Source organism: Artibeus jamaicensis, unplaced genomic scaffold (assembly GCF_021234435.1).
Source record: "Artibeus jamaicensis isolate MK-2021 breed Jamaican fruit bat unplaced genomic scaffold, CSHL_Jam_final contig_391, whole genome shotgun sequence".
In the NCBI taxonomy this organism is placed as follows: Eukaryota; Metazoa; Chordata; class Mammalia; order Chiroptera; family Phyllostomidae; genus Artibeus; species Artibeus jamaicensis.
Window position 1 is genome coordinate 7,551,338 of NW_026521814.1, and position 21,568 is coordinate 7,572,905.

Consider the following 21,568-nt stretch of genomic DNA (forward strand, 5'->3'; position numbering starts at 1 on the left):
TGTGTACTGGCAGCATAGTAACAAGATAATTAAGTATCTAGGGATGTTATCAGTTTTTATTGTAATGGCACATTAAATAATTCAATGGATACAGGAGCTTCAAAAATGTAGATTGGGAAATATCTAACAAGTGCTCATGCCTCTCACTGTAAGTATAAAAGTCAAAGCAAACATAACCCAGAACCTCTAATACCTCCTACATCGCCCCTCCGCCTCTTATTTTGGTTTTGCTTGTTAATTGAGCCCAGTGAAATTGCTTGTATCATTTTACACAAACATGTGCAGACTTGAATTCAAGAAGAAACCAGTGCAGAGCCACCACATTGCGACGGGTGACGCACGTACAGGAAGTTGAAATGTGGGCACCGAGACAAGAGAAACTGTGCTCTAAGCCTGAGCCATGGAAACCAGGCCACGTGTTGGTCTCCAACATGTTAAAATATTTTAACATATGATTCAGGCTTACTGTGATTCATTAAGGGGTGAATATTAATTTATCATGGGTTTAAAGAAAGAGATTAAATGTATTTGGTGGGAAAAAAAGCTGAACCAAATGTTCACAGAATCCCTGAAGACCCTCCACAGAAACCGGGGCTTTTTAAAAGGGCACCTGGAAAGCATTAGGCAGAAAAGCATTTTATAAATCCTGCATGATATGGTGGATTAGAAGGAAATTAAAGCTATTATTTTTTTAGTAATTAATTCTGTCTTGCTGCTGGGCTAAATGTATAATATGGATTATGTTTTAAATCATCACAATGACTCTGGGAGGTATTATCCTTGTTTTTAAGATGAGGAAACTGAAGTTTGGATGAGTTAAACATATGTTTCTTAAGCCAGGTGAAAGATCCAGGTGGTGACCCAGTTCATTGGAGTGAGTTTTTGCTGTTGCCACTCTGTGTTATCTGGGAAACATTTGGATAATAGCACCAGCGGATTGTAGAGAATATTGGGTTAGCCAAAAAGTTCATTTGGTTTTTTTCCCATAAGATGGCTCAATAAGTAGTGCACAGTTCTCTTTAACTTCATTGGAAACAATTTTGTGAGATTATATTGTGACAGCTGCCACATCAGTGTGCATTTAAAAAACTTATCAAAATTGGTGAATTTTTGCCTAGCCATTTTAATATTGAAGATAGAATAAAATATGCAACATTTTTGGCATATGATGCTTTATTATTTCACGAGACATAAAATGCAACTGAAACGCAGCAAAAGATTTGTGCAGTGTATGAAGAAGGTACTGTGACTGGTGAATGTGTCAAAATTGGTTTGTTAAGTTTCATGCTGGATATTTCTCACTGGAAAATACTCCACAGTCCAGGAGACCCACTGAAGTTGATAGGAATCAAATCAAGACATTAATTGAGAAAAATCAACATTACACCAGGTGGGAGACAGCTGGCATGTTCAAAATATCCAAATCAATAAAGTTATTGGTGAAAATGAAAAGTGTGTCTTTTATTTTATGGAAAAAAACCATACAGTTTTTGGCCAACCCAATATTTTGTTAGAAAAATATCATCATGGAGATTGGTTCTTGTTGCTCAATAATGTGAGCTTTTCACTTGAATTCTACTCTCCTTTATAGCAAATTATTAGTGTCCCTGTTCCCAGAACATGCTATCTAATTGTGGCTGCTCTAAAAGTAAGCTCTAATAGTGTCTCAATCTTTGGGAATATGTTTTAACTAGAATAACCCCAAATTTTTATTCCTACATTGTTTCTTGGTCTGCGTACCCAGGGAGTGGAGACTGTGGCTGGGAAACTGCTTGGAATGAACCAGGTAATCTCTCTGAAACTGATCAGATGGAATGGAGAACACAGTCATGACTGCAGAAATCTCTTAGGTGCTTGTCACTGACATGGGAATATTTATTGGGCCTTTTTGACTGGGAGCATTTGAGCTTGGAAGACCAGAGAAGCAATAGGCATTTTGGAGAGTGGGTGGAAATTTGCATCTGTCTGCCTGGAATTTGAATTCTGTTCTGTCACTCACTGGCTGTGCAGTCCCAGACAAGTCCCTTTACCTCTCTGTGTATCCATTCCTTATATTTAAAGTGGCATTCATACTTGATAAGATTGTCATAAAGATTATAGGTAATGTATATAAAGTTCCCCCTAGTGCCTGGCACAATAGTAAATGTTTGATAAGTATATTATAAATATTATTGTTATTAATATATCAATGTTTCTGTTATTTAAATATTATTAATCCCTAATCTATGGAATGCTATTTAATACTGAAGATTAATCAATCAAAATAATGATAAAGATGTTGACCAATGTTATACAGGAGAAGGGACTCAAGCTTGTATTTTTGGCTATGTCTCAGAGCCAGTGCATTCCCATGGAGAGAAATGAGAAGACATTCTTACCAGACCAATGATGGCTGCTCCAATCCCAATGAGAGGGCTGACAGAGATGATAACCAAGGTCAGCTTCCAGCCCTGCAAAAATCCAAGCAGGAACCCACAGATGCTCGTGGTCATGCGCTGAATGAAAATGGCCATTTGGTCAGCAATGGCATCATTGATTTTATTAATATCACTGGAAACAAGAGAGACTTTGATCACTAAAATGGATTTGGTCAATTCAAATGTCTTAGTGAAAAATCCCAGTCCTCTTCTCCATACCCCATTGCCCTTGGGAAACATAACAGACTCTCACATCTTGGAAAACTTGCTGCGTCTTGGAAGGTCATCCAGCCTTGCCCCTCACAGCCAAGTAAATTGGTCTTTAACCCAGTTTTCCCAACTGGTGTCCATGAAATATTGGCAAAGGCTTTTGGAAACCATCTTATGTGTCTCTTTTTATAGCTAATATGTTTGGTCTGCCTGAGAAGCCCCTTTTCCCTCCTTTATATCTGCCAAGTCCTTTTAGTCTCAAGGTTCTCATATACCATAACTACCCAGAAAAAAGTAATATCTTCCTCCCCGCATTCACATAGTTGTGTAACTAATCTATATACATGTATGTGTATGTATATAATATTTCATTCTGCTTATAGAAAGTATAGAATAGTGGTTAAGAGGAGAGACTCTGGAGCCAGACACCAAATTTAAACACAAGCTCTTCTTGGGCAAGTTACTTAAGTTTTCTGTGCCTCAGTTTCCTCATCTGTAAAATGGGGATAATGACACACCCTACCTCAGTGTGTAATAATGAGGGTTAGCTAACATATGTACAATAAATCATGTACCACAGTGCCTAGAATATAGTAAGCAATCACTATGTGTTTGCTGTAATTCTTTCCTGGCACATTTTGTCCTCCCAGTAGGCTGTAAATTCCTTGAGATTAGGAGTTCTGTGGTTATCTTTATGCCTTGCATCAAATGAATGTTATCCAGAATGTTGCATCCAGAATGTTGCAAATCCTTGCATCCAGAATGTTAGTAGAGTATAGTTACATTAAATTAATATTCCTGGGAACTTTCCCATAATCCCCTGTCTAGATAGACCAAACAAGATTTAGGACTTGATAGCAGAAAAGGACCTACAACATTACCTAGCGATTAAGTAATTGTATTCTAACAAGGTCACATCTATCCAAGGTCACAGTGAGAGACAAAGTGAGGCTGGAATCCAACATGCAGTCTACATTTATCTTCACTACACTACACACTATCTCTCTTGAGGTTTCGAAGCTAAATTCCTTTAAACCGGTTCTAATTACTCAGTGTTCAACCGGTTCTAATTACTCAGGGCTCATTCAGAATTACTGAGAGGGCTATTAATGACCCAAACTGGTATTCAAGTGTGAACAGGATTTACAACCAGTTTTTTAGTTTGAATCTTTCTCAAACTACTATGGATTTGGGGGTTTTTTGTTGTTGTTGTTTTTATATGTTTCTATAAATTACTTCAATAGTCAAAGCAAGAAAAAAATTTTTATTGTATTTTTCCTTATAGATGCCTAGATTGTGAAATCCCTCAATTTCTCCTTTGAGGCCAAATGACCCTACTTCTCTTAACTCTCTCCTGTAATACTTCATTTCTAGTAGTTATTTAATGGCCTATAAGCCATGCTGTAGCATCCTCGCTTTCAAGCTATAATGACCATATTTGATAACACATTATCTATGAGAAAGCCATGCTACTTATAAAAGTCCAACTTAGAGACAAAACATACCAAAAATAACTGAGGTTTCCAATTGTTATCTAATTTAGAAATAAAAGTTTTATTATCAAAAAGTCATACATACATTAAAATGTCCCACCAGCTACTTACTCAGAAAATCTTGTATTCAGCTCCCCCACTGAATTGCAGTCGAACCATCCTATTTCCATTCTCATTATTTTCCTAAAGTAAAATTTTCTCATTTTCTGTATCTGACGAGCTGAAGCAATTACCCAAAAGCATATCTGGAAATGGAGCAAGGAATATTTAGCGTTGCGATGTTTAAAATATTCATTAATTCCTTCTTTTTTCCAAAGAAAATACTTCCAATATAACAAATGAAAAAAGAAGGAAAGTATTTCACAAAATGCCTCATTTGGGGAATCAAAGTGTGAACGCTGGCATCTGCTCCTAAAAATGGAAGTGAGCAGAGCAACTGTGAACAGGGAAGCCAGGAGCTCTGGGTTTGAATCCAGCTCTGACGCTCTTAGACACAAAATTATTGAGCTTATTTTTTGACTCACACTGACAAAAATAATTATTGCTTTTAACTCACTAGTCTTGCATGCCATTTCTGAATGAACTTTTCCCCCTGAGAGGCCTGCCAACAGCATTTATACGTAGTTTCAGGCTGTAGGACAATAATTTCCAGAGAAAGCAAGACAACATTAGGACATAGCAGGGAATCTGCTAAGTTTCCCCCCACCAAGCAAAATAAGCTTGTCATTAAAACACCTGGTACCACAATGGAAAAACTGATGCATTTCTCTCTTCAACTAACACTAACTTTCTGGAATTCTTGAGTGAATGAGGGTTGGAGACATTTTTTTTTTTACAGGAGGTAGCAAGAGATGAAATACCTTTTTCTTTAATAAGGATTAAGTAAGTCCAGGCCTTTCCATGGCTTAAATCTAGAATATGCTCAAATTCAGTTTACAGAATTTGAGTCAGAATGCTGTTTTGGTGAGACTTTAGCAATGAAGGAGAAAAAAGATGTGAAGTTTGCTTTCCTCCAAATCTCGGGCCCTGCTTTCTCCAGACCACTGACCCTCCACCTGCAAACCCCTCCACACTGTCTGTTTCTGAGTTTAGAAGAGAGGGCGAAGTAGGGAGGGCCAAGGAGTACAGGACGCTGAAAGCACAGGCCTGTTCTCCATCTCCCTAGACAACTGCTTACATCCTCCTCTCCAGCTGAGGGAAGAATCCTGCAGTTGTCCCCTAGAGATAAAACTGTAGTCCTTAGGGCTGCCGAATAACTCAAAAGTTGAGGAGTATACTGTATATTTCATTGTAATATTTTTGGACCCAGATGTTGATCAAGAAGTAAAATAGAGTCTCTACTCACTTGAATATATCCTGTGATAAGTACCGCAACAGCAGTTCCAGCATAGTAACTGGAAAATTTGATCATTTCACTTTCAATGTCCAGCAACCTTCAAAAAAGGGAGAAAATGTTAAGACTCACAAGTAGGATCAAGCTACCAAGCATTACACTTGTGGGTGCAGAGGAATTTAAAATATATATGTTATATGTTTCTATTAAATGTGGTTAAAGCATTTTATCTATGTAGAATTATGATGAATCCAACAAAATCCCTGAATAGATCTCATGGTACCAGTCACAGCCAAGATGCCTACCCTCTTCGTTTTTACAGGCAGAGATGCTGGGGGTGTGAAGTGATCAATGTACAGTTGTTGGGAGCCCGGGACCCTGGATGGCAGCCCAGTGCTCTGTCCACTGAGGCCCCTTTCACTCAGGCTTCTTGTGCAGCAATAGAGCAATCATAGCTGCAGAACTGTTTTTAGAAGCCAGGCAGGTATCCGAAAGGACCCCAGCAGAGAGGTATGTGCTATAAATCAGGAGGCTTACTCTCCCTGCTTTAGGAATCAAATCCAGCTCTTCAAGTCCACCATCCCAGAGTGACACTGTGAGAAAAGTTTGTGTCATCTCACCACAGAGACAGAAAAACACTCCACTAACACAGTCCTTCTGCCAGCTACAGCCCAGCAAGCTTCACTTTCCAGGGCAATTTCCAAGGTGGAAGCCAAAAAACTTGAGGGAAATGGCGAGAAAACTCTGCAGCATTTTCCAGCACAACTGTCATGCTGCAGCCCAGGGTTTGGGATTGGCAAGGGAAGGAGCAGGGATGGGAGGAAACAATTGTTCTGTGATTGCTTTCAGGAAATAAGGGATTTTATAATTAGAAAATTAACATGCTGGTTGATGACAATCCTGATCTTCAGGGACAAGCTAAATGATATGGAGTCCATTTCTTGAGAAAATCAGAAAACAAAGTCTTTGTCATAGATGCTCTCACACTACATGCTTTCTGCATTTTCTCAGGACTTCCTTCTGTGACCAAGCTTGAATGTTCTCTCCCTCTACTGAACTCAAACCAAGTATTGAAGTAGATTTCATTTTATTCACAACAAACTATTATTCATGATGAATTTTATGCCACTTTGCACTATTATTCAATATCTTTATTAAATACATTTTTATATATGGGCTTTAGCTGCTTGCTCATACTGCCTGAAGCCTGGTACAATATATTCCACATTGTAGGTACACAATAAATGTCTCCTGACCTTGCTTTGACTTTCGAAATATTAATGAGGAAGGGAATAATTGTCTTGGTCAACCCCTGACAATCTCCAAACCAGCTAATATGTCTGTGTTCACCACATTCCTAGTTTTTCATGATGATATAGGTGAACCCCCAAAATGAACAAGATCTAGAAAAATATAAACCTATATGTAAGTATCCACAGTCAGAGGCTATCTCTGTATAGAGCTATCATGTAATATTATGAGTAAAGCCTTCTAGTGTATAAAGGAGTGCATACTTTAGTTTTCTGTTTGTGAAATGAATTTTGGCTATCCAAAAACAGAAACCTATGAGCATTTGTCAAAAAGTTTTATTTAGACTTCCCGTAGTGCATTCATTGTATAGACACTCCAAGCAGAGGTGATAAGTGCCTGCCATAAAAAACACAGCTGCCAGTTCTAAACAAACCTATGCGGATTTAGAGAACTGAGCACTGAGCCAGCCCCAGGAATTACTGGGGCGAAGTTCAGGAGAACTATGTCACTGCCTAGTGGTGTGAAAAAGGGCATGTGTAGTTCATGATTCCTTTCACTCCTGAGACACCCCATAGATAAATGGTTAACTCATCTCTATTTTATACTTGGGAAGAAAAAGTCTGTTTTAGAGACTACTTGAGAATATTTCTGGAACAGGACAAACCTATTGGAAAAACTAACAGAAAGGAAAAGAATGCGGCTGGCTTAGTTCCTTCGACTGCACAACAAACTCTTCATCATCTGCCTGGTGGGAAGCTCTTGTGATGATGAAATCCTGGAAAGGGTTATATAATTGTGCAGGTGATTTGGACCCCAGAATGGGCACCTTTTTTTAACAGCAAAATTAACTTGCATCTACTTGAATAAATTAAGATTCTTCTGACTCATTTGTTGAAGAGAGACAAGGGGAGAGAGATGACAATTAGAAGGAAAGGAAAGAGATATTTTACAAATTATTAATATGGAAGAATTCTTACCTTGCTTTTCCTAACAAGATAAATGCATCATAAGATTGAATCACTCCATTTACACCTCAAGGTTTCAGATTTACTAAAACCATAGGTTTTTTCATTTAAAATATCTAGGAGGTCATCACAACAAGTTGCATTGCTTGATAAGAAGTTTTGTTTCAGTGGTTCCATGCTCTGTAGGCAGAGCACTGACATGTTAGAGTGAACATCAGTGTCAACTCTAAGCTGAGCATCACAAGCTGGCAGAAGTGTGTTCATGTCCTAGTTTCAGGGTGCGGGAGGTTCTATACCGCTTAATGGGAGGGGCATTGACCTATGGATAAATGGCTTGTCACTGGCTGAAGTTGTTAGAATGTCCATACAGTACGGTAGCATATTTCTAGAATAGCTAGATGTTAATTTCAGAGAATCCACAATAATTTTTTTTTACCTGAGAAGCTAGTTTCATTTATTCTTTAATCAGATGTTTTATTTTGAGATAAGGATAGATTCACAAGCAATTATAACTAATATAGAGAAAATACATATGCCCTTTTCCCAGTTTTTTTCCAGTGGTAACATCTTGGGAAACTATAGGACAATATCACAGTCAGGATGTTGAGATTGGCTAATCAAGATCAGAACATTCTCATCAGCACAAGGATTTCTCATGTTGCCCTTTTATTTCCACACATGCTTTCATCTGGCTCCACCCCCCCTCATCCACTAACTACCATTAATCTATTCTCACTGTAGTTTAGTCATTTGAAAAATGTTGAATAGAATTACACAGAATGTAACCTTTTTGGATTGGCTTTTTTTCAGTCAGCATAATGCTTTCAAGTTTCATAAATATCTCATTCCTTTTTATCTTTAAGTAGTATTCCATGGTATAGATGTATCAGTTTATACATCTGTAGGTGAGTTAATTAATTCACCTATTGAAAGATGTCTGGGGTGTTTCCATTCTCTGTCTATTAGAAATAAAGATTTTATAAAGCTTCTATTTTTTACATTTAAGTTTATTTTTCTGGAATAAATTCCCAAGAGTAGAATTGCTGGGTCATATAATAGCTGCAAGTCTAGCTCCTAAAAAATTGCCAAACTGTTTTCCAAACTGGCTGCAGCATTTTCCACCCCCCACCGAGGTCTGAGTGATCCAGTTCCTCCACGTCCTCACCAGCAGTTGGTGTTCCCACTATTTTTTTAGTCATTCTGATAGATGTACAAGGTTGGTCCGGAAAAAGTACAACAATCGTTAATATAATGAGAACAGTTTGTGCAACATAGGTGTATCCTGGAAGCCAAGGAGAGTAAATGGGAATGCACATGCGTGAATAGTAACAACTTCACTGTCCTAGTCAGTAAGGGTGGTAGACACCATTGAGTGAGTGTTTGTACTGTGTCGCTGCGGCATTGAAAATGACTGAGTAAGTAGAGCAACAAATATGCATCAGATTTTGCATTAAGCTTGAACATTCCTCTGCAGAAACTATTTGGATGATTCAGAAGGCTGCAGCTGTGGGCAACTGGTGATTGGCAGCATCAGCACAACCACATGCCCACTCATGTACACATTTTTGGCAAAACATCAAATCACCCAGGTGATTCAGCCCCACTACAGCCCAGATTTGGTGCCCTGTGACTTCTGGCTTTTCGAAAAACTAAAGTCACCTTTGAAAGGGAAGAGACTGTAGACCATTGATGAAATTCGGGAAAATACAACAGAGCAGCTGATGGCAATTGGGAGACCTGTGTTAGGTCCCAAGGTACCTACTTTGAAGGGGACTAAGGCGTCATTGTCCTATGTACAATGTTTCTTGTATCTTGTATCTTCTTCAGTAAATGTCTCTATTTTCACAGTGTGTGGATGGATACTTTCTGGACAGATCTTGTATACTAATATCTCATTTTTCTTTTAATTTGCATTTTCTAACCCCCTACTAATGTTGTTGAACATCTTTTCATGTTCTTATTTGCCATCTTCATGTCCTTAGTTCATGTCTTTCTGTATAGTCTGGACTTATTTTAACAATTGTTTTGAGAATTGTTTAGCTCTTCTAGATCCTGATCCTTTGTGAGATATGTAATTTGCAAATATGTTCTCCCAATCTGTAGTTTGTCTATTTATCCTCTGAACAAGGTCTTTCACAGACCAAGGCTTTTAATTTTGATGAAGTCCAAAGTATCAACCTTTTTTTTAAGCATTATTTTTGGTTCCAAGTTTAAGAACTCCTTCTCTAGCCATAGACCTGAAAATGGTCTCCTTATGTGTTTTTCTAAAATTTCAGTTTGGGGGTGTTTTTTGTTGTTGTTGTTGTTTTTTGCATTTAAGTTTATAATCCACTTTGAGCTAATTTCTGCCTGTGTAGGAGCATTTTGATTGTACTTACTTCTGCATCATTTGATGAAAACTTTATCCTTTCCTCATTGAACTGCTTTGCTTTTCACCTCTGCCCACAAAGAGCTGCCGCTGCCTGGGTCTGAGTCCTCTGCTCTGCTCTTTTGTCCATCCCATGCTGCCCTGGTTGCTATGGCCATGGAATATTCTTAAAACTGGGTGTACATTTTCCTCACACTTGATTCTTCTTTTTCAAAACTCTTTTAGATATTCTAGTTTTTTTTTTCATTCTCATATGAACTTTAAAGTGATCTTGTCTATATCTATAAAAAATCTTGATGAGATTTTGAAAAAAAGTTGTATTAAACCTGTACATCAATTTGGGGAACTGACATCTCTACTGTATTGAACCTTCCAGCTGACTAACACAGTTTGTCTCTCATTTATTTAGGTCTTCTTTGAATTCCCTCATCAGCATTTTGCTGTTTTCAGCATACAAAACCTGTACACGTCTTGCTAGAATTATATCTAAGTAAAAATTTTTAAGCAATTGTAAATGGCATTGTGTTTTGAATTTTAGTGCCCATTTGTTTGTTGAAGTATATAAAAATATTATTGGATGTTGTGTGTTTATCTGATACTTTATGACCTTGCTAAACTCACTTATTGGTTCTGGGAGATTTTTGTAGATTCTTTGGGGTTTTCTGTGTTGAAAATCATGTCATCTACCAATTAAAAAAAAAGGTGTATTTCTTCCTTTACATCTTCAAATTTTTTGATTGTAGTAAAAAAAACACATAACAATTTTTTCTACCTTAACCATTGTTAAGCATACAGTTCGGTAGTGTTAAGTATTATGTCAGTATTTTTTTACCTCTTTCCTTCCTTACTGCACAGGCTAGAACTTTGAGCACCATATTAAATAACAAAAGTGAGAGCATACATCCTTACCTTGTTTCCAATCTTAAGGGGAGGGCATTCAATCTTTTAGTATTATGTTAAATATTGGATTTTTATAGATGCTCTTTTTCAAATTGAGGATTTTTATCATGAATAGATATTGAATTTTCAAATGCTTTTTCTCTATTTATGGAGATGATCATGTGCTTTTCTTTATTAGCTTGTTAACATAGTAGATAACTGACTTTTTTTCAAATACTGAACCTGCTTCGTTTCTCTAGAATGTAGCCCACTTGGTTATGGCATATAATTCTTTATATATATTGCTGAATTCTATTTGGTATTATTTTGTTAAGATTTTGCATATGAATTCTTCAGGGCATAGTAATCTGCATTTTCTTTTTTGTAACATCTTTATCTGGTTTTGGTATCAGGGTAATATTAGCTTCATAAAATGAATTGGGATGTGTTCCCTCCCATTATCTGGAAAATGATGTATAAAATTGTGTTATTCTATAAACATAGGTAGAATTCTACAGTGAAAACATATAGGCCTGGAGATTCCTTTTTTGGGGAGTAGTTTTTAAATACCTTAATAGTTAGGACTATTCAGACTACTTGTATCATATTGGACGAACTGTGGTAGTTTGTGTTTTCAAGCAATGAGTTCATTTCTCCAAGTTGTCAAATTTAAGTGTATATATTTGTTTATAGTAGTTCCTTATTATCCTTCAGCTGTGATCTCATCTTTCATCCCTAATATTGGTAATCGTGTCTTCTCCCTTTTTTCTTTGCCAGCCTTGCCAAAGGTCTGTCAATTTCATTCACATTTTTAACTATTCTTTTTTTTTTTAATTTTTTTATTGATTATGCTGTTACAGTTGTTCTATTCCCCCTTTATTCCCCTCCACCCTACCCCTCATCCCCACCATTACCCCCCTTTAGCTTATGACCATGTGTCTCAAGTCCTTTAGATTCTATATTTCCCATGCTATTCTTGCCCCCCCATCTATTTTCTATCTACTGTCTATGCTACTTATTTTCTGTACCTTCTCCCCCCTTCTCCTCCTCCCACTCCCCTGTTGCTAACCCTCCTTGAGATCTTCATTTCTATGTTTCCACTCCTGATCTAGCTGTCCTTTTAGTTTGCTTTCGTTTTAGGTGTGGTTGTTAATAACTGTGAGTTTGTTGTCCTTTCACTGTTCATGTTTCTTTAACTTCTTTTTCTTAGATAAGTCCCTTTAACATTTCATATAATAAGGGCTTGGTGATGATGAACTCCTTGAATTTAATCTTATCTGAGAAGCACTTTATCTGTCCTTCCATTTTAAATGAAAGTTTTGCTGGATAGAGCAATCTTGGATGTAGGTCTTTAAATTTCATGACTTGGAATACCTTTTTCCAGCCCCTTCTTGCCTCTAAAGTCTCTTTTGAGAAATCCACTGACAGTCTGATGGGGACTCCTTTATAGGTGATTGTCCCCTTAGCTCTTGCTGCTTCTAGGATTCTCTCCTTCATTTTAATTTTGGCTAATGTAATTATGATGTGCCTTGGTGGACCAGAAGAAAGCAAATAATGGCCAAACAGAAAAGAGTCAAGAAGCAAGAATTCAAAGAAATGAGGAGAGTCTTAGGAACCTCCAGGACATCTTTAAACGCTCCAACATTTTTAACTATTCTAATAGTTAAAAATCAGAAATGAAATAAGGACATTACTATTGATGTTACAGTATCAAAAGAATTATAAGTAAATACTTGAAACAACTATATGTCAACAAGTTAGATAATTTGGATGAAAAACAAAAATTCTTAGAAAGCACAAAGTTATGGAAACTGATACAAAAAGAAATAAGACATCAGACTAGATCTATAACAGGTAAAGAGATTGAATCAATAATTTAAAAACTTTTCAAAAAAGAAAAAACCCAAGATTAGGAGGTGTCATGATAAATTCCACCAAATATTTAAAGAATTAATACCATCTCTTCACAAACTTTTCCAAATTCATTCTCCGAGGTCAGTATCACCTGATACCAAAAGCAGACAAAGACAGCACAGATGTGCCTTGCTGTGTGCTTCCTTGGGCCAAATTCTTTGGGACTCTCAGAGCTTCCTGGACTTTCTGGAAGTCTATTTCCTTCATCAGATTGGGGTGGGGAGGTTCCTTCATTATTTGTTCAAATAAGTTTTCAATTTCTTTGCCTTACTCTTCTCCTTCTGGCACCCCTATGATTCGAATGTTGAAACATTTAAAGTTGTCCCAGAGGTTCCTAAACCTGTCCTCATTTTTTTGAATCCTTGTGTCTTCATTCTCTTCTAGTTCTGGTCCAAAGTTCCTTCTGGTCCAAAGCATTGACTTGAGTCCTGATTTCCTTCCCTTCATAGTCAGTTCCCTGTATATTTTTCTTTATTTCACTTTGCACAGCCTTCATTTTTTTCTCTATTTTGTGGCCATACATAATAATTTCTGTGAGCATCCTGATTACAAGTGTTTTGAATTCTGAATCTCAGAAGTTGACTATCTCTTCACCGCTTAGTTCTGTTTTTGTAGTTTGGGTCTTTCTTTCATTTGAGCCATATTTCTATGTCTCAGTGTACCTGTTACGTTGTAAGAGGTAGAGCCTTAGGTATTCACCAGGATGAGGCAATCCACGTGGCTGTGTTGTGGTGCTATATGTGGGGCAGGGCTCCAAGAGGGAACAATGCCACTTGCTTGGCTCTCAGCCAGCTTTCATTTACTTCCTATGCTACCCACAAGCAAATTGGGCCCTTCTGGCGCTGATTCCCAGGTCAGTGAGTTCTAGGAGCCTGTGGCTCTCTCAAATGAACTCTCCTGCGAGGCCGGGAGTTTTTTCTGCTGCCTTGATTCCCACTGGCTTTTACAGCCAGATATTTTGTGGCTTTATTTCCCCATGCTGGCACTCTGAGTTGCATGGTCTGTCTCACTCCCCAGTTGTCCCTCCCCATTTAAATGCACTCAACTGTGGGACTGCCAGCCACTGCCTTGCCGCACATCCTCTCCACACGGCTGCCCATCTCTATCCCTCCTACTAGTCTGGATGAATGTTTCTTCTTTAATTCCTTTGTTACCAGATTTCCATACAGTTCAATTTTCTGGTAGTTCTTTTTTTTAAATTTGTTGTCCTTTTGGTTATGCAAGGAGGCAAACTATATCTATTTACTCCTCCATCTTGGCTGGAAGTCCTCATCTTTTTCATTCTTTAACCTCATTGTTGGACTATTCTGAGCAACTAAATTCTGAAAAGCTAATCAGGAGGCCGAATGTTCTGTAATCCTTTTCAGCATAAATTGTAGTCATTTTACTCCATAAAAAGCAGTTCTTCTCTGTCCTCCACCATAAATGACTTAAAAAACTGTCACAAAAGATAGTCTCTCTTTTACACAAACTGTTCTGAATCTTCTAAATTTAGAAAAAGCCATTTAAAAGGCTTTAGCCTATTAATTCCATCTGATAGATTACAATTGATATTTGGAAACCAATATAATGAAAGAGAAAAACTAGCTCCTACCATTGTACATGCATGCGTAAGTTACAAAATCATGAGTTGGCTTGTGTATAACAAAAGTAATACACCCATTATAATAGGTGGAGAAATTATACTCTTAATGATATACTTTTTTTCTCAAGAAAACAAGTTGCAAAGAGTTGAGCGATTTGGGAGGCATATTAACTACTTACAGATAGGAAAATGTCCTCTCCCCTCTCCCCTGTCCCACCCAACTCCATTTTCAGTGCTCACACTACATAAAAGCTAAACAAATGTATTAATTCAGAGGTGCAACAGTCTTCATGTCAGTCACCATGATAACTCACGATTAAAGTATTTAACTCATCAAAGGAGTTCCTGGTAAAGGAATGGCCTAACAAAGATATGGTCTACACAATTTCAGTTATCATACAGAATATGTTTAAGGATAAATATTCATTTACATGTTTGGTATCATGTGGATTCAGCTAAAGCCAGTGAATTTCTAAAAGCCCCTGTTTACTTTGCACTATTTGCTCACCTTAGAGTATGACTCAGTAAGGGTGAGTAAAGTGTGAGTAATGAGTAGCCACAGTGAATTCCTTTCTCATGGATGCTGATGATGCAGAATTAAAGGTAGATTTATTCTTTAATTTATCTAATAGATAGTTATAAGCACTTGGTCTCAAATTTTGGCCTCTCTAACAGTTATTTCCAAATTTTAAAACATTGCAAGATAGACTTTCAGAAAATTTTCCTTGAAAAAATTTATCTTCATGACCATTTTAAAGATTTGGGTCTATTTACATTGCATAGAAGTCTGAATGCATATTTTTTTCAAAGGGGGAAGTGATTAACTTTGCATTTTGTAGTCATTTTACTCCATAAAAAGCAGTTCTTCTCTGTCCTCCACCATAAATGACTTAAAAAACTGTCACAAAAGATAGTCTCTCTTTTACACAAACTGTTCTGAATCTTCTAAATTTAGAAAAACATACAAATTTAGGTATTAGAAAATGTATTTATAATGAGTAGGCTTAGCAGTTTTCAAAGGGCAATTCTGCATATTTTATGTTGTCCTATGCTTTTCTATCTAGCAGTAACCAGAATTGCAACTATATATTTATTTGAACAGTCATTGATTTAATGATGGTGTCAGAAATGAGAAATATGACTCTTAAGATAACTACCATATCCTTGACACACAACTTTCTGGTACATAGTTGGTGTTTTAAAGTTTTTGGTTGAATGAGTAAATAAATAGAATACTCTAAATAGTAGATAATATTATGGAAAAGAGTCAGTGATTTAGAAGGATTTTTACATAATTTGGAATTAAGCCTTTTAATGTAAAAAAATTTTTAAATGAAGGTAAAAAATATAAACTCATTTGGGAAGTCATTCAGAGTGCCTTTCCAGCCAGGATGTGCCCTGCCCTTGGTTCTCAGACCTGAGTATATGCGTTCATACATGCAAATGAGCTTGTTATGACCCTGAGGCAGCATGAGGCAGGCTGAAAAGTCCATGCCGTAACAGTGAGTCAACCTGTGTACTCTATGAACTCACTGATTACAAGTTACCCTGTTGGGCTTATCACTAAGAGCACACTGAGCTTTGGCTAATTCTGCATGGCTTCCTCCTGATCACTACCCCACAGCACTCTTGAAAGAAACTCAACTACTAACTGAGACCAGTGGCCCCTATTCCAAGTCCTAAGGCGTACTAATAAAATTCCCATTGTAGAGAAAAGGCTTGGGATCTAGTGGATCATTAGTCATGGCCACAGAAGATAGGGAACAGAAGAGAGTTACCCGCCCCCTCCAAAAAAAGAAGTCTAGGATACGGGACATAACACAGGACTCAAGTAAAATTCATGGGTCGTGTTCTTTGGCATTAAGTATTGGTAGTCCCATCCTTGAGTCTATACTCTAAAAGGTGGTTTAATTTGGGTGATGTATTTAATGGACAATTTCCAGTTATGTTTTTTGTTAGGATTTAAAAACGTGAAAGGATAGGAGAACCACTGGGCAGAGTTATTTGTAGAAATATGGGTAATGTTTTCTCTACCTTAGATAGCATTCCAGCTTAGTCAATAAGTCCCCTTTACACATTTTTTAATTACAACTTAAATTGTGAACAAAAGAGGTAAAAAATAAAAAATCACAGCCTACCCACAACGCGTTCCATTTGTCACATTCTGGTTGAGAGAGCTGTTGGTCCACACTATGGTGTTATTTACACATGCTTTTCCAGGAATCTGGAGTTCTTGCAGTTCATTTTCATAGTCAATAAAAACATCTGTCATGGTGCCAAAAATGAGTAGCACGCCTGGATGGGCTAGTCCATGGAGAAATGCACATATACCTCCTACACACATCAGCCAAATGTCAGTCGCTGAAGCAAATCGAAACTTGAAAAACAAAAGAGTCAGAGATCATCTATGGGTGCAAAGCAGGAGAGGCAGGAGAACTATTTCATGTTAGTTACTCCATTCTGATAAATAGTATTGAACACTAAACTTTGTGGGATCCTCTTAATGAACAACAGAATTCTCACTAATTTTATCAAAATAAATGGTGTATCCATTGTCTAGAACATTAGACTCTTACATTGTCTGTCCATATACTTCTTTCCTGGTTTCTGAATTTACTTTTTTCTTTTTAATCTCAAGAGCTGACTTTAGCTCTTAGTTATTTGTCCACAACTTAAGGGAGAAACTGCCACCAGCACAACGGATACCATTGCCATGCGCATCTGCTGTATGGGGTGTTCAGCAATAGTATGAATTGTCTCCCAGAACTAATACTGACAATGAAGAGTGCTCACTTGTGTCTAAAAATGGCTCCACTTGGTATAGACTTGGAGAAAATACTTATACTGTGGAATTTCTGATGTCTTATCATAAGAATACATATACGTGATATGATTACTGTGATGATTCTCCTTACAAAAATAATTATAAACTTAGTTAATTATTTTCCAGGACACTTTTCTGATCTATCTGGTGTATTTAATCAGCAATATATTTCTAATTGTTAGTGAGCTATGTTATCCCATAAGACAAATCTTATGACTAAAAAAGTGATCACTGTATTTAAAAACCTGCCAATATGACTAATGATTTAACACTTCCTCCATGGTCTGAACAATTCATAGTTGCAAAATTATGTCCTATATTGGTACAGTTTTATTACCAATTGAAAGAAGCCAACTTGACTGCTGTCACCTTTCTTCTCATTTTGTAACCTGAGGAGAAAAAAATAGGAATTTACAGACTATCATTTCCAAACAATGAGAAATTCTCCTTAGGTGGTAATTTTATGAGTCATTCCTTCTCTTCTCTTCACTCTTCACCTGCGGATATGTTTATTGATTTGAGAGAGAGAGGAAAGAAGAGAGAGGAACATCAATCTATTGTTCCACTTATTGATGCATTCATTGCTTGATTCGTGGGTGTGCCATGACAGGGGATCAAACCTGCAACCTTGGTGTATCAGGACAGTGCTGTAACCAACTGAGCTGTTGTCCAGAGTTATGAGTCATCCTCAGTAAGAAATAAAAGCCCCCCTCTGGCTGAGAAATTCTTGCCAAACAAGGTACCTTAAAAACAAGATTTTATTCTTCAGATTTACCTCTTCTGTATAGCTATATGTAGAGAGAATTCAGTATAAGTATATGTCATGCTCAGTAGAGGTTCACTGAGGTTTTTCTTAAGGAACTGAAAGAAAATAAAAAGTAGTCTGTATGCTCAATTATAGTAATAAATAACCATTGGATTCAATTGTTGATCATTATGTATTTATTGCCATTTTAAGGTTCATAGTTTTGATCTTTTTCTTAAATAAGTCTCTTTAACATTTCAATTTCACATAATAATGGTTTGGTGATGATGAAATTCTTTAGCATAAACTAAGCAAACAAGCAGAACAGAAACAGAATCATTAATTTGAAAAACATTGGGAGAGTGGCCAGTGGGGAGGTGGGGTCTGGTGGAATGGGGGGCAAGGTGAAGGGATTAAGAAGTACAAATTGGTAGGTACATAATAGAAAGGGGGATTTTAAGAGCAAGTATAGGAAGTTGGGTAGTAAAGAACTTATATGCATGACCCATGGACATGAACTAAAGAGGGGGGAATCACCAGAGGGAGTGGAGGTGCTGGGTGGATGGGGCAAAGGGATAAAAATTGGGAGAACTATTATAGCATCATCAATAAAAAATAACTATTGGAGTTCAGTCTTGACCACCTATTTCTACACACATTTCCTTGGGGATAAATTGAAGTGGTCAGATTACTGATTTAAAACTTCCTTCAAGTGTTTAAAAAATTTTATAACTACATTAAATAATATTGATATGCTAAAAAGTTCCCCCTAAACTTCTATACTTTCCATAAAATTATATTTTCTTAGTATCTCTTATTTATTTTATTTCTCATAAAGTTATACTTAACCCATCTTTGACCTTCTCAACTCCAGGAATCTCTAGTTCAGCTGAGTCATTCATTCATGGATACACCCTGGACCTTGACTTCACCAGGAACTACTCTACTCCATCGCACGCAGGGACAGTTCAGGCATTTTGTTTTCTCGCTTCCTTCCCCCTTCCACAGCTATTTGTCATCTCACTTGAGACATGCAGTCCTTTAAACCTTCCACTTACTTATAATTGCAAAGCCTCATCAAGATTTTGCTTCCTTCCCAGTGAATTCCAGATCCCACTATCTGCCAATTGAACCACACTCTCGATATCACCCTCAATCATTTTCCCCAAACTCTTCTGTGGAAACTCCATCTTTGCATCCATCCAGCATGTTTGCCCTCTTCTCCTGAAACAGGCTACTAGGCCAACTGGAGACAACCTCTCCAGTCGAATGCTAGACACATGCCGTGTTTAGCATTCACTTGCCCTGAGTTTGTGTTATAGAAACCTAAATCCTGGAGAAACATTCAAGGCCCTCTATGGTCTGGTCAACTGGATCTCTCACCTTGTCTCCTCTTACCGCATTCCAGTTCTCACCACGTGAGCCACCTGGCCTCTTTGCTGACTTTGTCCATGCCAAATTTATTTTCACCCCTGGGCATTTGCACTTGCTATTTCCTCTTGCCACAATGCTGTCTCTTTAGATGTATACATGGCCAATTCCCTCACCTTCTTCAGACCTTCCCCCTCAAAACTCACCTTCTCAATGAGGCCTTCCCTAATCAAAGTCATTAAAATGTCAATTTTCCCCACATCACTTCATAACTCCATTCCATATTTACTTTTCTCTTTGTAGAAAGAAAAAGTGATCAATTATCACTATTTACCATGCTATATGTTTTATTTATTTATGGTTATTATTATGTCTTCCTCGCTATAATGCAAGCTCTTCAAGGAGAGAGATTTTTGCCTAATTTGTTCTTTTCTGTGCCTCAGCACTAATTTTGGTGTCTGACACCCAGTGGACCACTCAATTAATATTTGTGAAATATCGACTGTGAAATAATGAATGAATGAGTATGGTCTCCAGCCTTAGCTCAATCCAAACTCTGTACTTCATCCCTCTAGAGATTGTTCCCTTCCCCTCAGCAACTTTATCAAACTTTCACTCTTATCTTTTCATTCAATATTATCACATCTTTTAGGAGATAGATTCATCTCTCCTCTAAAAACCAAAGAACTTACTTAAACATCCTGTTCAGTGTCTCATCACCTTTCATCTACACTGACACATATTTTCATATCTTTCCCACCCAGTATAATTCTTCTAGGCCTAGGCTGGTCCTACCACTCCTAGTCCAAAACTAATGTGGCCACACCCAACCCCTCCCTCTGCCGTGAGTTACTTAGAATTTCTTAAATACCTTCAACCTCTTCCTTTCCACCACTTCTATTATAACAACTTGCTTGGCTCCTCCCTTCTGTCTTCTAAATTAGACTCCATGTATTTTTGCGCTCTTCTCAAAGTATAACTAACTGATATTTATTTTATATGAGAATTTAAACTCTTAAACTAAAGAGGAATATTAATTAATTTAGTTTTAGTTTTCTCCTATTTGCTTGTGGGAAGAATCTGGGTCTTAGGTACCCCCCCTGTACCATGAAATCATAATTGTTCAACTTTTCTTCTACTGTTTAGGTCTGAATCCTGTACTGTTCCTGGATACACAGGGGAGATTTGGACCTAGACTAGAAGGAATATTCCAAAAGGTTTTTGAAATCAAATTATATTATAGTAAATCTAAAGAGAAAAATAATGGATTATCTATACCACTTTATAGGAAGTACAACATATATAAAAAAATTTTTCTGCCCTGGCTGGTGTGGCTCAGTGGATTGAGTGTGTGCCTGTGAGCCAAAGGGTCACCAGTTCAATTCCCAGTCAGAGCATATGCCTGGATTGTGGGCCAGGTCCCCAGTAGGGGGTGCACAAGAGGCAACTACACATTGATCTTTCTCTCCACTCTTTCTCCCTCCCTTCCGACTCTGTCTAAAAATAAATAAATAAATAAATAAATAAATAAATAAATAAATAAATATTTTAAATATTTTTTTATTTTGTGCCTTTTATAGACAAATTGTAGAGTTATTCTACAAAACATGCATTGTTTTGGAGATTAAACTTTTGTCCGAGGTATCATTGGCAAATATGTTTTCCCATACAGTTGGTTGTCTTTTTAATTTAATACTGTTTTCTTTAGCCATGCAGAAGCTTTTTATTTTGATGAGCTCCCATTTGTTTATTCTTTCCTTTATATTCCTTGCTCTAGGGGACATATCGGTAAAAATGTTGCTGCGTGGAATATCTGATATTTTCTTGCCAATGTTCTCCTCTAGGACTTTAATGGTGTCACGGCTTATATTTAAGTCTTTTATCCACCTTGAATTTATTTTGGTGTATGGTGTAAGTTGGTGCTCAAGTTTCATTTTTTTTGCACGTAGCTGTCCAGTTCTCCCAACACCATTTGTTGAAGAGGCTATCTTTACTCCATTTTATGTTACTGGCCCCTTTGTCAAATATTAATTGACTGTAGAGAGTTGGGTTGATTTCCGGGCTCTCTGTTCTGTTCCATTGGTCTATGTGCCTGTTTTTATGCCAGTATCAGGCTGTTTTGATTATAGTGGCTTTGTAATACAGTTTGATATCAGGTATTGTGATCCCTCCTACTTTGTTCTTCTTTCTCAAAAGAGCAGCTGCACCATATG

The 21,568-nt window shown here is 37.2% G+C and overlaps 1 protein-coding gene across 4 annotated transcripts in view; it reads right to left on the minus strand.

Moving 5' to 3' along the window:
* ABCB11 (ATP binding cassette subfamily B member 11) overlaps nt 1-21,568 on the minus strand; it is a 107,109-nt gene that overhangs the window by 69,805 nt on the left and 15,736 nt on the right. For 3 of the 4 annotated variants that reach the window (XM_053665241.1, XM_037140689.2, XM_053665243.1), the window contains exons 4-8: nt 17,577-17,628; nt 16,554-16,792; nt 5,466-5,553; nt 4,232-4,365; nt 2,379-2,550 (exon numbers count right to left, since the gene is read on the minus strand). In XM_053665241.1, coding sequence (XP_053521216.1) covers nt 2,379-2,550; nt 4,232-4,365; nt 5,466-5,553; nt 16,554-16,792; nt 17,577-17,628 — 685 coding nt within the window. Of the gene's footprint in view, nt 1-2,378; nt 2,551-4,231; nt 4,366-5,465; nt 5,554-16,553; nt 16,793-17,576; nt 17,629-18,014; nt 18,101-21,568 lie in introns of all 4 variants that reach the window. The other variant, XM_053665242.1, reaches the window with a different exon arrangement.